Source organism: Taudactylus pleione, unplaced genomic scaffold, assembly GCF_031769625.1.
Source record: "Taudactylus pleione unplaced genomic scaffold, aTauple2 ptg000184l, whole genome shotgun sequence".
Classification (NCBI taxonomy): Eukaryota; Metazoa; Chordata; class Amphibia; order Anura; family Myobatrachidae; genus Taudactylus; species Taudactylus pleione.
In genome coordinates, this window is record NW_028284586.1 from 4,924,694 (window position 1) to 4,938,856 (window position 14,163).

At 43.0% G+C, this 14,163-nt stretch overlaps 1 protein-coding gene across 4 annotated transcripts in view; it reads left to right on the top strand.

Annotated features, from left to right (window-relative positions):
- Positions 1 to 14,163, top strand: part of LDAF1 (lipid droplet assembly factor 1) — a 115,785-nt gene that overhangs the window by 89,773 nt on the left and 11,849 nt on the right. For all 4 annotated transcript variants that reach the window (XM_088476163.1, XM_088476161.1, XM_088476164.1 and 1 more), the window contains exon 4: positions 4,552 to 4,690. In XM_088476163.1, coding sequence (XP_088332289.1) covers positions 4,552 to 4,690 — 139 coding nt within the window. The remainder of the gene's footprint in view (positions 1 to 4,551; positions 4,691 to 14,163) is intronic.

Genomic DNA, 14,163 nt, shown 5'->3' on the forward strand with positions numbered 1-14,163 from the left:
GGGTCGTCGAACGTCTCCAGAAATTCTAAAAAATCTTCTTTTGAAGATAATCTTGTTCTTTTTTTCATACTTGTACTTTCAGAAGGACTATTCCTTAATTCATAATTCGCGATATTCTGTCTTAGCTGATACGCTTCTTCTATATTATGTCTGATAGCCTCCTTTTTCCCTGTTTCAAAAGCTGTCCTAGATTTGTTGTTCTGTAGATTCTCTCTCTTTGTGTATAAGGTGTATATGAACATAAATAAATTTCATGTATATGTACAAACTTTGTTTAAGCCACAAAATTATTGAAAATATTGTCTAGAATTACCTGCAGGCTATGTGTATAAGGAGGTATTACCATGTATTTAGGCGCTACTCAACATAAATGCTGTGACGGAGTCGCCCGTATAGATGATAGGTCAATGTTGACATATAATGAAATTTATTCATGAATACAGGCTGATGCATGAAATATAAATGCATACAGTAAAAACATGTGCTGTAGATTCAAAAAAGGATGAGAGGTTGTCAAATACTGTATGATGCAGAAAGACGGTATCTGCCGTGGACATTAGACATATGCAATAGGTGAATGATATATATTTATGTAAATATACTCAATAAAAAAGGTTATGCTTGAATAAAGACATGAAACATAAAACAAATGTCAGGTCTAATGGGTTCTGATTACAGCAGGAAATGTGACTCCTTTGTTTAAAATAAGCACTATCGTGCAATGTACAAATAAATGATTATAATTGTATACTTGGTAGGCAATAAAGTACAGGATATCATACCCGGTGGGTTATGGGGAGCCAGCGGGTGTAGGATTGCAGGGTACCCGGGTTGCCTTGCAAGGCTCTTGCCGCTTTACCCAAACGGAAGTCAGATCCTGTAGAAAAAGTCCATAGTCCTTGGAAGTGATTACAGGTGTAACCGGCGCGTTTCGAGACACTGGGTCTCTTCTTCAAGGCTGTAGCTTACCTGTATTGCTGGGGGGTCTTTTATAGAAATGGGTTCCCATGGCTGTACCCAGTTTCTGTAGATAATATTCACCATCAAAGAAGTTGTTGTTTTGCAAAATTAATTGGATTGACTCTCTTATGAAAGCTGTCTTGTGTGTGTCATAATCTGTTTCGTTTAGAAACTCAGAGATGGCTTCTTCTCCTTGGGCATGTTCAATGATGGTGTACAGAGATGTTACATCTGCAGTGACCAGGATAATTTCTTCTTCCCAGGATACCCCTTGCAGTTTCCTAATCGTGTCTGTGGTGTCTTTGAGGTAAGATGGATTTCTGACAACGAAAGCAGAGAGTCTATGAAGGCAGAGAGGTTAGAGGTTAGGCTCCTAGTCCCTGCGATGATGGGCCTTCCAGGTGGAGACGTAATGCTTTTGTGAATTTTGGGCAGTAGGTAGATGGTTGGAGTGACTGGTTCTATAATGTTGATGAAACCATATTCTTCTACGGTTATTGCACCTTAGTCCAAATGTCTTGTAATGAGTTTTTAGAAGTTGTTCCTAATACGCAGTGAAGGATCAGTTTTTAGTTTTTGATAGGTAGTGGGCTACACCTGTAATCACAGATGCCAGGTTTCCTCAAAAAGATCTGAAGTACTGATGATGTCGCCTCCGGCCAAAACCTGGAAGTGGGGCAAGGAGGAAGCTTTAACAAGTGCACCTCATATCCAGAGACTGCTATAAAAGACCCCCAGCAATACAGGTAAGCTACAGCCTTGAAGAAGAGACCCAGTGTCTCGAAACGCGTCGGATAGGTACACCTGTAATCCCTTTCAAGGACTCTGGACTTTTTCTACAGGATCTGACTTCCGTTGGGGTAAAGCGTCAAGGAGCCTTGCAGGGCAACCTGGGTAGCCTGCAATTCTACACCCGCTGGCTCCCCATCCGGTATGATATCCTGTACTTTTTTGCCTACCGAGTGTACAATTACCACAGGAGTCACATTTCCTGATGTAATCAGAACCCACCAGACCTGACATTTGTTTTATGTTTCATGTCTTTATTCATCCATAACCTTTTTTATTGAGTATATTTACATAAATATATATCATTCACCTATTGCATATGTCTAATGTCCATGGCAGATACCGTCTTTCTGCATCATACAGTATTTGACAACCTCTCATCCTTTTTGAATCTACAGCACATGTTTTTACTGTATGCATTTATATTTCATGCATCAGCCTGTATTCATGAATAAATTTCATTATATGTCTACACTGACCTATGTCATCTATAAGGATGACTTCGTCACAGCATTTATGTTGAGGAGCGCCTAATACATGGTAATACCTCCTTTTAGACACACAATTCAGACTTCTGTTTTCACTAGGGAAAGCCCATTACCATTCACGGCCCGCTTACCCTCAACAGGAGCGCCCGGTTTCACCAACACACCACAAAATGTGTGTATAAGGAGTATATGAAACATAAATGCATTCTCTGTTTAGATTTGGGTCCCATTCCCAAGATATTTAATTATGGTATGTCCAAAATACGGAATATTCCCGGTATCCAAAATACCCCTGGTCCCAAGCATTTTGGATATGGGAGACTCAACCTGTATTTTTAAGCAAATGTCCTTTTATGTTGTTTAAAGTTTGAGGGTCTGAATCAGATATGTCGGGTGAATTTGTTGAAGATTAACGTTCTCCCCCGGCTCCGCTACCTCCTTCAAACTCTGCCTTTTTATGTTCTCCCACACACTTTATATGAGCAGATAGGTGCCTGATGTACGTCTAAAATTACTAAAAGTGGCAGACTCCGCATCCCGAATGTCAAGATATATTATATGGCTGTGCATATTATGGTGTAATCCTGGAGCAAAAAAGGTTTTGTCAGAAATTAAGGCAAATGGATTAGAGTTATCTACGGTCTCATCACTCTACTAGCTCCCCAGGACACGTCGCCCTAGACTCCTCACCTCTCACCCAATAGTATCCCACTCACTAACAATCTGGGTTTACTCTAAATGAAAATATCTGCTTGCTTCTTAACCTTCCCCACTTATACCGATTTTTCGGTATATCAGCCGCCGGGATATCATACCGATTCCCTGTAAGCCATTATATAGATGGCACTATGTTCCCTACAGTCTCAGCAAAATATTCCCAGATACATTGAATGAATGTTCTTATTAAAAAAAAAAAAAGTGGGGGGTTACAGCACTGTAGGTTAATCTGTTAGTGTCCTTAGCAGCTCCACATACAGAAGTATCCCTGTCTCTGTTTAGACAAAATTATATGAAGGAATATATCGTGGTGCAGGCTTGCCTACCCCCCCGATTTGGGCGGGAGACTCCCGAATATTGGGTGCCATTCCCGGCCCCCCGGAAAGGCAGGCCCCCTGCTTCACAATGCCTTTAATTTCGGCATTGTGAAGAGGGGGCGGGGCCGCGATGACGCGATCGTGCGGCCCTGTCACCAATACAGTGTAATTTTCCGGTCACGCCCCCGCTGCATACAGGCATTCAGCTCCCTCCCGGAAGGAGGGAGCTGATTGTCGGCAAGTATGATGTGGTGCGCTCTGGGGCTCTTAGTGTTATCTGATGATTTAACTATGTGCAGTATTTTTATCGAATAGATGTTGGAGAGGTTGACAATTACTATGGTAGTCCTGTGTACCACTGCCTCCATTTATGCTTTTGTGGGCTACATACAACAGCAGCCAGGGAGCTCCTATGCTGCACAGGAGATCGCAATGGCTAATTTATGCACGCCCATGTAACGGCATTTAAACAGTCACACGCGCTTCCGTTCTTCTAACTATCCCACCCCCATTATCTCCCTCAAACACTGACTGCCTGTCACTCACTTTGAAAAAGGTTCCGCTATATGAACATACAGTAATTGCAAAACCATTGCTGTGCATGTGCAGTGCGGCATATACGCATTAGCAAACAATTGTTTGTTGTGCGTAATATCGGCATTATGTCCGTCTATGAATCAGGCCCTCTATTCCCTAATCTGAAACAGGCCCTGAGTTTGTATTACCCAGACAAAGGTTAGAGAAATTCACTGAATTTCTCTACAAAATGTTCCTAGAATTATATTGGGAGTACAAAAATGGTAACTGCATTTGCCGGGGGAACAGAATGATTGCTTTCAGGCACTCAACTATGTATTGTAATGAATTGTTATTGTCCGTACTTCAAGTAGAGAGATTGAAAATTCATTTATTTAGATTTTTTTTCTTTTTGCAGTTAGACAGCACAATAACTTTGTTTGCTGTAATAATATGATCTGGCAAATAGAATATTTGTTTTTATACCTTGGGCACTTTTAAGTATTTATTATTATTATTATTATTATTATTATTATTCATTATTATTATTTATTCTAATCTGCAATTACCTAAAATGTGAATAGCATTATTTTACTTTGATATTTGAGCTTATCCTGTTACTCATGACTTAATAATTTTGATTATTGTTCATTTTATTAAATGCATTTCTCTGTTTTAGTGAGATGAAACACAGCAGTTAAGTGCCTACATTTATTTGTGTCACCGTGACTTGCTTTGTATTATTGTGTTCTCTTTTGCTTTAGGTGTTGTTGTAGCAGTGGGAGGAGTGCTTTTGCTTTGTGTTCTATGTGGATTAGCGATTCTGGCATTTGGAGTCTCAGGAGTTCTCAGCGTCTGTTACTTGGCAGTATCTAGTATTCTGAATTACATGCACACATCCAGGTAAGAGTTTACTTTGTTTAAAACCTAATTTTGTACTTTTTTGCAGAATTATCTAGTTTCACTCTGGCTGTTGATAAAGTTGTAAGCGGTTTAGCTACTTATTGAAAACCATCCTCCCTTTCTCTATGGGGAATTGCTTGAGTGCAAGACTGAAAAACAGCTGAGCCATGAATAGATTAAATCAATAGTTTGCTGTAAGGACTGGAAAAAAGCCATCCCTTTCGCCTAAAACTGAATAAATTTGGGTATGTTAGAAGAATAATGTGTATAGAGGAACCCCAGAGCTTTTCCATAGATTAATATTATATTTTGATATGTACCTTGTTGACATTAGTAATTCCTATAGGAATGCTAATAAGATTGAGAGTTCCTTCTCAAATTGAATTATTTATTACTTAATAACAGTTTCTTATATAGCGCAGCATATTCTGTTGCGCTTTACAATTGGAATTATCCTATAGATGTAGAATTAGCACACCTGAGAGAACATATAGGCTTACCCCCCCCCCCACACACACACACACCCCTCAACCTCAACCTCAGTAAAGCTGCAATCTACAGAGTAGTATTGATTAATTTTAAAAGTTGCATAATTTTTATTTTTTTCATGTTCTGCAGACTGCGGCAGCATACACCAGCAGACCCCTCCGCTGGTATTATATACTGTATATAGTTGTCTTGCTGTGTGACTGTATAAAAAATATTTTTACACTAACTACACAGACTGCCTAAAGCTTGCTGAGCTGACTTACCATTGGCTGTCATTTAGACAAGCTAGACGTTTATTTTAGTTTTTTAATAATCCTCTGTTTAAGACTCGTCTCAGCCAGCAGCCCGTAAAGGAAGAGGAGGAGTTAAGGCAGGGAAGGAGAGAGCTGGTAAGGGGTGGATTGCCACACTTGTAAACCTGCCAGTGCTGCCCAGGCAGACATGGCGCTGAGACCTTGCACAGTGAGGGCATGTGTTGGCTGAGGTGACTGACAGCAGCGGTCGCGAGTCTAGCCGCCGCTAGCGCAATGTACAGGAAAGATGTCTCATTGAGAAAACTTTAATTTTTTTAGTTTGACTGATTCAGCGACGCTCTCCAGTGGCCAGTGCTCATAGGCAGCTGCCTAATGGTGGCACCAGCCCTGATGATATGCCTACACCAAATGTAATTACCTTCATACGCGCTATGTGACTCACTCAGAAATATGTTATGCAGTGTTCCCTTTATTTAAATGCAGAACAGGAGTTTATGGGGCACTGAAGAGTGATCACAGGAGAAAGGAGCAGGGTGCTGACAACAGAATGTGTTGTGTGCATCTCATTATACACCCATATGAAAAAAGTGGGTTTCGTTTTATGGGGCAAGATATTTAAATGGCATTCAGGGGAGGGAGAAGTTGCAGTTACCAGGTGTTTTCTGGTGTATGGTGGTTGCAGAGCATCCCTCCCATCCCCAGCAAAAGGTCCTGTTTACAAGTCAGTGTCCCGCTGGACCTTTAGATGCACGTTAAAGACTCGGGGGTCTTTTTACTAAGCAGTGTTAGGAGACAGAGTGAAAAGTGATAAGAAAGTGATAAGGTGCCAGCCAATCAGCTCCCAACTGTCATCTCACAGGCTGTGTTTGACTAATTACAGTTGGGAGCTGATTGGCTGGCACCTTTATCACTTTTTTATCACTTTTCACTCTGTCTCCTAACACTGCTTAGTAAAAAGACCCCAAAGTCACATAACCAAGCTGAGCCAAGAGCCAGTCTCCTCATCATCTCAGTCACCTCCTTTCCACTTCCAGGCTCGATGCTTGGCCCTTTGTTATCATCTATCTATACCACTTCTCTCGGAACAATAATAAGCTCCAAATTTCATTATCAGCTCTATGCAGATCATACCCAAATCTATGTATTCTCTCTCACTATCTACGTTGGCCCACTTTACTCATGTTACTAAATGTGTCTTTGCCATTTCCTCTCGCCATCTTAAATTTAATCTTTCAAAAACTTTTTATAATAATGCCACCAGTCAACAGAAGCTGCCTACGTCATATTTGTTGGCACCACAAAAAACCCTCAGGCTCACTGCCTAGGTGACATCCTCGAATTGCCCTTTGCGCCCTATTTGCAGTCTTTATTCAGTCTTTTACATAAAAAAAATATGCTCATATGTCATACAGGACTCTATGTACTCATTGTCTCTAACATAGATACAGTAACATTGCAGTTCCCTCCTTACCGCTCTGCCCCATAACCAGGCTTTTACCTCTACAATCTATTTTCTGCAGCCACAAGATTAATATTCCATGCAAAACATTCTTCTACTGCTGTTCTCCTTCCTCAGTTCCCCTCACTGATTGCTTGTACTTTGTCCAAAATACTTCTACTAACAAAGCTATTAACAGAACCGTACCAATCTATATCTTTCCATGTCTAAAAACATCTCACAGCTCAACCTCACTGCCCAAGATTTGTGCCTCCAAAATTAACATACCCCGCTCTGTGCAATGGCACCAGATTACTACTACACAATAGAGTTCAAACAATACTATATTTAGACTCCTTGGTTGTGGAATCACGGGGGGGGGGGGGGGGAATACTCTCAGGCCTGTACAGAGGGATTGGAATGAAATACCGCCGGACAAAATGTTCAAATCCCGACGACGTAAGACCGGCAGCAGAAGATCCCGACAGGTGAGTATTTTTACTATTACTAACCCTACCCCCCCCAACCCTAGACCTCCCTTAGGGGTACCTAACCCTAACCCCCCCCAAGTGCCTAACCCCAATTCCCCCTGTAAGTGCCTAAACCTAACCCCCCCACCCCTCCTTCCCCGAAGTCTAAATCTAAACCTAACCCTCTCGGGGAGGTGCCTAACCCTAACCTCCCCCCGGGTTGCCTAACCCCCCCTTACCCTAGCTTAACCTTCCCTGGGGGGTGCCTAACCCTAAGTCCCCCCTGGGAGCCCCTAACCCTCCCCCCCCCCCGAGGCTGTCCGCGCCCGACGCCTGGCTTACCTTAATTCGGGTTTTTGACGTCTATCATTAGACCCCTGCCGGGAATAGACAGTCGGGAAGCCGGCGGTCGGCATTTCGACCATCGGCTTCCTGAATGCATCCCGATACAGAGGCCTGGGTAAGTTGTACAGGCTCCTCCTTCCCCTCTTGCTCTTTGTCACAAAATGTGAAGCACTATGGAGAATGCTGGTGCTATATAAAGGAATGTTAATAGGTCACTGACTTAGGTTATATAATCACAGAGCCGTTCTAGAAAACAAGGGACACTTGACATCACAGAACAGTGTCTTAGGAGCACTCACAATATTGAAGATGTGTCGAGATGTGGTTGTTATACATTCTATTTTTTTTTACCTTTTGTATTCACTGTCCTGCACTACTACTCTGTTTATTGTCAACTAATGCTTTTCTTTCCCTGTTTTGCCCAATTATATTTCTATTAATGAGTAAGTAGAATAGTTGTTACCATGGCCTATATTCTTAATGTTACATTTATGTACACATTGGCCCTTATTCAGAGGCGGTCACTAGAAGCGAGCGCTCTCTCTGATTGAGGGCGGCCTCTTCACTTATCAAGTGTGGCCTCCTGGTCGCTAGCTAAGCTGTGGGTTACCACCCAGAGCTTTAGCGACCGACCAGGTTGATGGTCACGATGGTCAAGACCATCGGGGCTTGCGACGAGACCCTAAAGTTGGGTCTCGGCAACCGCAAGTCCAAGGGAGCTCTGATCGAGCAGGAAGCTCCCCACTGACATCACTGCTGATGTCAATGTGGCCGCCCACGAAACGGCAGGCGTTCCGTCAGGAACACCTCCGTTTGTGTAGTCGCCCCGCCTACAAAACGGGGCGAGCTGTCGATCAACATCGACAGCCGCCCCTTTTGTAGTGACCCCCGGAGCGAGAGAAATTCTCTCTCGCTCCGGGGCTTGCACATGCGCAGTGCGGCCGCTGCGCATGCGCAGGGCCTTAACATCGACCCGGTTGCGACCAGGTCTGAATGAGACCCATTATGCCAAGTCTTGTCTTTTACAATTCCATCCACATTTTTCTGTATCAAGTTACATTTCTGCTCTATGGTAATAATTCTACATATCTTTGTGTTGTCATTCAATATAGATATTAACACATCATTTGTACAATACCAGTATTGTGACCGACACACTAATTATGCCTGCACTATGCCCTCACACTGGAGTATGTTAGCACTGTCACCATACTGTATATATTTATTATGTCAACACTGTGCCCTGACTCTTCATGATGACAGCACTATACTTTCATGATGGAAGATAGTTTAACATGTTATTGGTTCCTTGGATCAAAATGGCAGCAATCAGAATGCTTACACTGTGCTTACTAGCACATTCCCCCCAGGATGAGGGCCATGTATCGTGGGCAAAGGCTATTTGTATATCCCAGCTTTAGCAGTGGGTATAGATCTTCATAGCTGTCTCTCTGGGCGAATGTAGTCACTTTTAAACTAGCACCTGGCACTTGGGGGAACATTGTTCTAGTACAATAAGGATTAATAGAAAAGAATAATGTGAGATGGAAACAACATAATTAAAGAAAATTAAATGTACTGTAAATACACTGAAAGATACAGGGCCGGGTGTATGATTTATCACATATACAGTGCTATGCAGTACATCGTTTAATAACATCGATATCCATGAATACCTACTTCCTGGTAGAGCTCTTCCGATTGGAGCTGTCTGTAGAGAGGATTTCCGGGTTTGTAACCCGGAAGTCCTATTGCACGTTTGGTCATCGGCCTGCACATGCGCAATTGTTGGGTCAGAGAGGGACCCTTAGGATCCCTCTCTAGGGGTTTCTTATGAAAAGAAGCCCATATCCTTCTATAGGCAACACCGTCTACAGTATAGATGACATTGCCTATTGTGCAGAAGCTTCCGGAAAGTTTTGCTACATATGGGCACATCACAACTCCATAGAATTATATCGGTACTGCTTTTCCACTGGTCTTACCCCAGCAAAATGCGTCAAGCACCTACCTAAGTACCTACCCATTCCGCTGATAGGACCACTTATTGGATTCATTGGAAAGTACCAACTCTATTTTACACCAGCACTTTATTGCAGATCTTTATACACCAACGTGAAACACCAACAACATTTCATCAGGTAAAAGATCATTGTTGCTAAATAGTGTTCTCTGTAGGATTTATTTCAATTTGAAAAGCAACATTTTGGTTTTGACGCATCAACATAGATGTGTAGCATTTTGTGACTTGTGGGTGCTGTTGTGTGGAACGGTATTTTATGTAATATTTTAATCTTTCACATACAACACCAAAATGCTCCTATACCATCAGACCACCCCACATGCCCCTTCAGGTCCCCCCAGTCCTCCCAACATGCCATCAGACCACAACTCCTGCTCCTGCAATGCCCATCAAACACATACCCTTTTAGTGCCCCCACAAAGTAACTGAACAAGTGAACAGACTTGCCTGTAGCCCTCCAGCAAAGAGTAAGTGAAACAAACTGGGGAACTGAGGGGACACATGCAGGCTGCAGGGATAGAGAAGCAGGGTAAGTATATTAACTATCCCTAACGCTTTCCCTCCCCTAACCCTCCTTTAGGGGTGCTTAACCCTAACACCCCTAGTGTCTAACTTGAACCTCCCCCCAAGGGGTGCCTAACCTTAACTCCCCCGCACCCTGAACCTAACCCTCCCGGGGGGGTGCCTAGCCCTAAACTCCCCCCGTGAGCCCCTAAACCCCCCCCCTCCGCCCGTGGCTGTCCGCTCCTGACGCCCGGCTTACCTTTGTTCGGTATGCCGGGCGTCGGGATTTCGGCGGGTGGATAATGATAGGCGTCAGTATTTCGACGCCTATCATTAGTCCCATGCCGGGATTTCACAGTCGGGAAGCCGGCGGTCGGCATTTCAAACGTCTGCTTCCTGACCGCATAGCCAGCTTAGGCACACATTTATTTGGACACTGACACAATTTTCATCATTTTGGCTCAGTATGCCACAACAATGGAGTTGAAGATAAACAATGGAGATGCAATTGGACAAATTAACATAATCAGAAATAATGTACATTTTTTTTTTTATACTTTGTTGAGAAAACATTGCAGGCAATGACAGTCTGAAGTCTGGAACCCATGGACATCACCAAATGCTGGGTTTCCTCCTTTGTTATCCCTTGCCAGGCATTTGCTGTAGCTGTCTTCAGTTATTGTTTGTTTGTGAATCTCTCTGCCTTTTAGTTTTGTCTTCAGCAAGTGATCCAGTTAAGATCAGATGATTGACTCGGCCATTGCAGATTATTCCACTTCTTTACCTTAAACTCCTGGGTTGCTTTCACAGTATGTATTGGGTCATTGGGCCTGATTCAGCAAGGATCGCAATTGCAAAGCTGCACGCAGGCAGTTTTCTGTCACCATCAATAAACACTAGTGAGCCACTGCCATTGGAAGCCATGCATGCCCATGCCATCACACTGCCTCCACCATGTTTTACAGATGATGGGCAAAATTTACTAAGCGGCGGTTTCTAAACACCACCCCAGCGGTTTGGTGGTGGTTTCACGTTGGGTTCCAAACCCCAGAGGTTTGGCGGCAGTTTCTAAATGACAGCCCTCTTCTATTCTATGCTAAAATTTGTTTTATAGGTGGTTTTGCAGCGGCTTTGGACTTAGTGAATCTGCGGATAGAATCTGCGGATAGAAAAACCATGTCCAAACCGCCGGGGTTAAGAACCCGCTGCTTAGTAAACTTTCCCCGATGTGGTATGCTTTGTATCATGAGCCATTTCAAGCCTTCTCCATACTTTTTCTTCCTATCATTCTGGTATAGGTTGATCTTAGGGCCCGATTCAGACCCGGTCGCAAGGCTATGTTCGCACACAGCCTGACGATTTTTGCAAATTGCGCATGTGAACAAGACGCAGTGCACGAACCAGCCTGCGTTCGCATCCAGTACACAGACGCTCCGCAAGCATGAGTGACAGAATGTGCCATTTGTGGGTGGTGACAGGGGGTGGTCGTTGGTAATGGGGGTGTGGTGGTGCGAACGCAGGCATGTCTGTGTGTCTGAACGCTGTTTCAGGGGCGTGCATAATTAAGACGCATCATCGGCATACACGTCACATGGCTGAATTACACACAGCAGCACTCGCAGTGCTTGCAGTAGGGTATGGTCATCTACAAGTGCTGCGTATGGGTCCGATATCAGCCGATGTTACCGATTGTTTAATACACTTCCTGGAGATGACGTTTGTTACTAAGGGAAAGTGGGCATCTTGTGTCAGGCTGGTGGGCATCTAATTTCATACCACGATCGCACGGCAAAACATAGTGGGCGTGCTAATGTCTTGCTAGCGATCGCGGGATTTGCATACTTTGACGGCTGCTTGCGAACGCAGCCTTGCGACCGGGTCTGAATCAGGCCCCTAGTTCCTTCTATTTTGTCAAAAGAATGCAGTTAGTTTAATCACTGGAACATAACAAATATTGTGTCAGTATACAAATATATATGGACCTAACTGTTTGTGTCATTTAAGTTTAAAATGTCCTAGCGCTGATTTAGTATACTCCAATTTTCTATAGTCTTGATCCCGGAGGTGGACACCTTCCATAAACAGCTGCTCTCATTTCTCCCCTGACAGCGCCAATTGAGTTATCATTTTTTATTACGCTACATATCAAAACTATTCATTATCTTCAACACCTGATAGAGAGAAGTTAGTGCACCTCCTTATATATGCTGGTATTAGTCCATACTTGCCTACTCTCCTGGAATGTCCGAGAGACTCATACATTTTGGGGAGTTCTTCTAGACTCCCAGGAAGTAGGCCACCTTCTTGTATCCCTTCCACTTCCCTACTAAAATGATCGGGCTTCGATAAAGCAATTCACTGCAAATTGCGTGATCATGGCCCCAATGAATAGAAAAGCAGCAATAAACCACAGAGGTACTGCCATAATTATGAGTCACTTTATCACGCCCCCAAACTTGCCTCTTGGTACTTTCCTGTGAGAGTTCCCTGAGTGGAGTTGAAAAAAGTAGACTAGTATGTACAGTATGTATTCCTTCAGTGATATCATTCACCTGGGATTATGTGAACCAAAAAAAAAATAGAATTGTGTATTATAAGGGTGTTTCGTGCTTCCGTACATTGACTGGCGTGAAAACAAGTTGTCTATTTGTATGACTGATTTTTATTTTTTGTATAGATCTATTTTCTCAATTGGCTTAATTTTGTGTCAGTACCTATAATGGGAGCAGGGTGTGCAGTGTACACTGGTCCCTGTGTACAGTGGGGCCAACACCGCTCACCTACACCAGCAGCGGCTCCTACCCTCTTGCATGAGGAGGGCTGCCACTGCTGCTGGTCCAGCCGGCCGGAGTCCCATCACCTGCTGAATGGATCTGCCAGGGACCAGCGCATGTGCACAGTGCCGGCTTCTAGGGACTGCATCAGCTTCAGCCCCTGAATGCCCTGTAGGGCATTGCCACACATAGTAAAGGCAACTCCAATGTTTCTTCACTTAAATGATTAAGGCACAGATGAGATTAATATAATCAGTATTGTGGGAGAAGAATATACATTTTTGAGAGTGGTGGTACTAAAGTGATAGTAGGCTGAGTATGCACCTAATATGCTTTGGCTGGACAATCCAGACACACAGTTGCAACCCATAGTGATTGCCATGTGCCTCATAATTTTTTTTTCTATCTTCATTCTGTGCTTTTCAGCCATTTCTTTAGAAGACCAACAAGAGCTTTTTATTTCCATTGACAGAACTGCTCTTTATTAATGGATGTATCCAATGCATAGAGCAGAACTAATATTTTACCAGAGCAAATACAATAAACATCTCTTTTGGATGATGTGAAATATTGCTGAGAAGCACAGAAGGAAGTGATAATAGAAGAAGCAGTGATTTAATTAGAGCTGCAGGAGAGCCTGTGTAAGCTGAAGTAATTAAAGCCTTGAAGGTGAAAAGCGCCTTTTAATTGTCATAATTTTTCACGCAGAGGCAAAGCTGAAATGTGTAGATAAGCTTTAATTGATTTACAGTAACGCAGATACTCAGTATACAGAGGTATCTATGCAAAAAAAGTCTTGTTTATTTTTCATTCTTTCCCCTGATATCCATTTATAACCTCAGTCCTCTCCCTCTAATCCGCTTGCTGAACACATTAATTGTTTTACAAACTCAGACACCCACCTATATGTTGTATCCAGGCAAAATTTATTTGTTCACTGTTTAATTTGTAACATGATGTTATTTCCCATTTAATGTGATACTAGCTTGTCAAAGCCGCTCACACTGTGAAGCTTTATAGCACAGAGGGGAACTGTGTATCTCTGCGCAGTAGTGAGCCGTACTCTTATGGCAGACCTGTATTCTAGAGGGAAAATATGGCTTGTAAAATAAATACTCCTGTCTCTATTTACTTTCACTGTCGGGAGTCCATTGTCATATTTCGCACTTTGTGAGA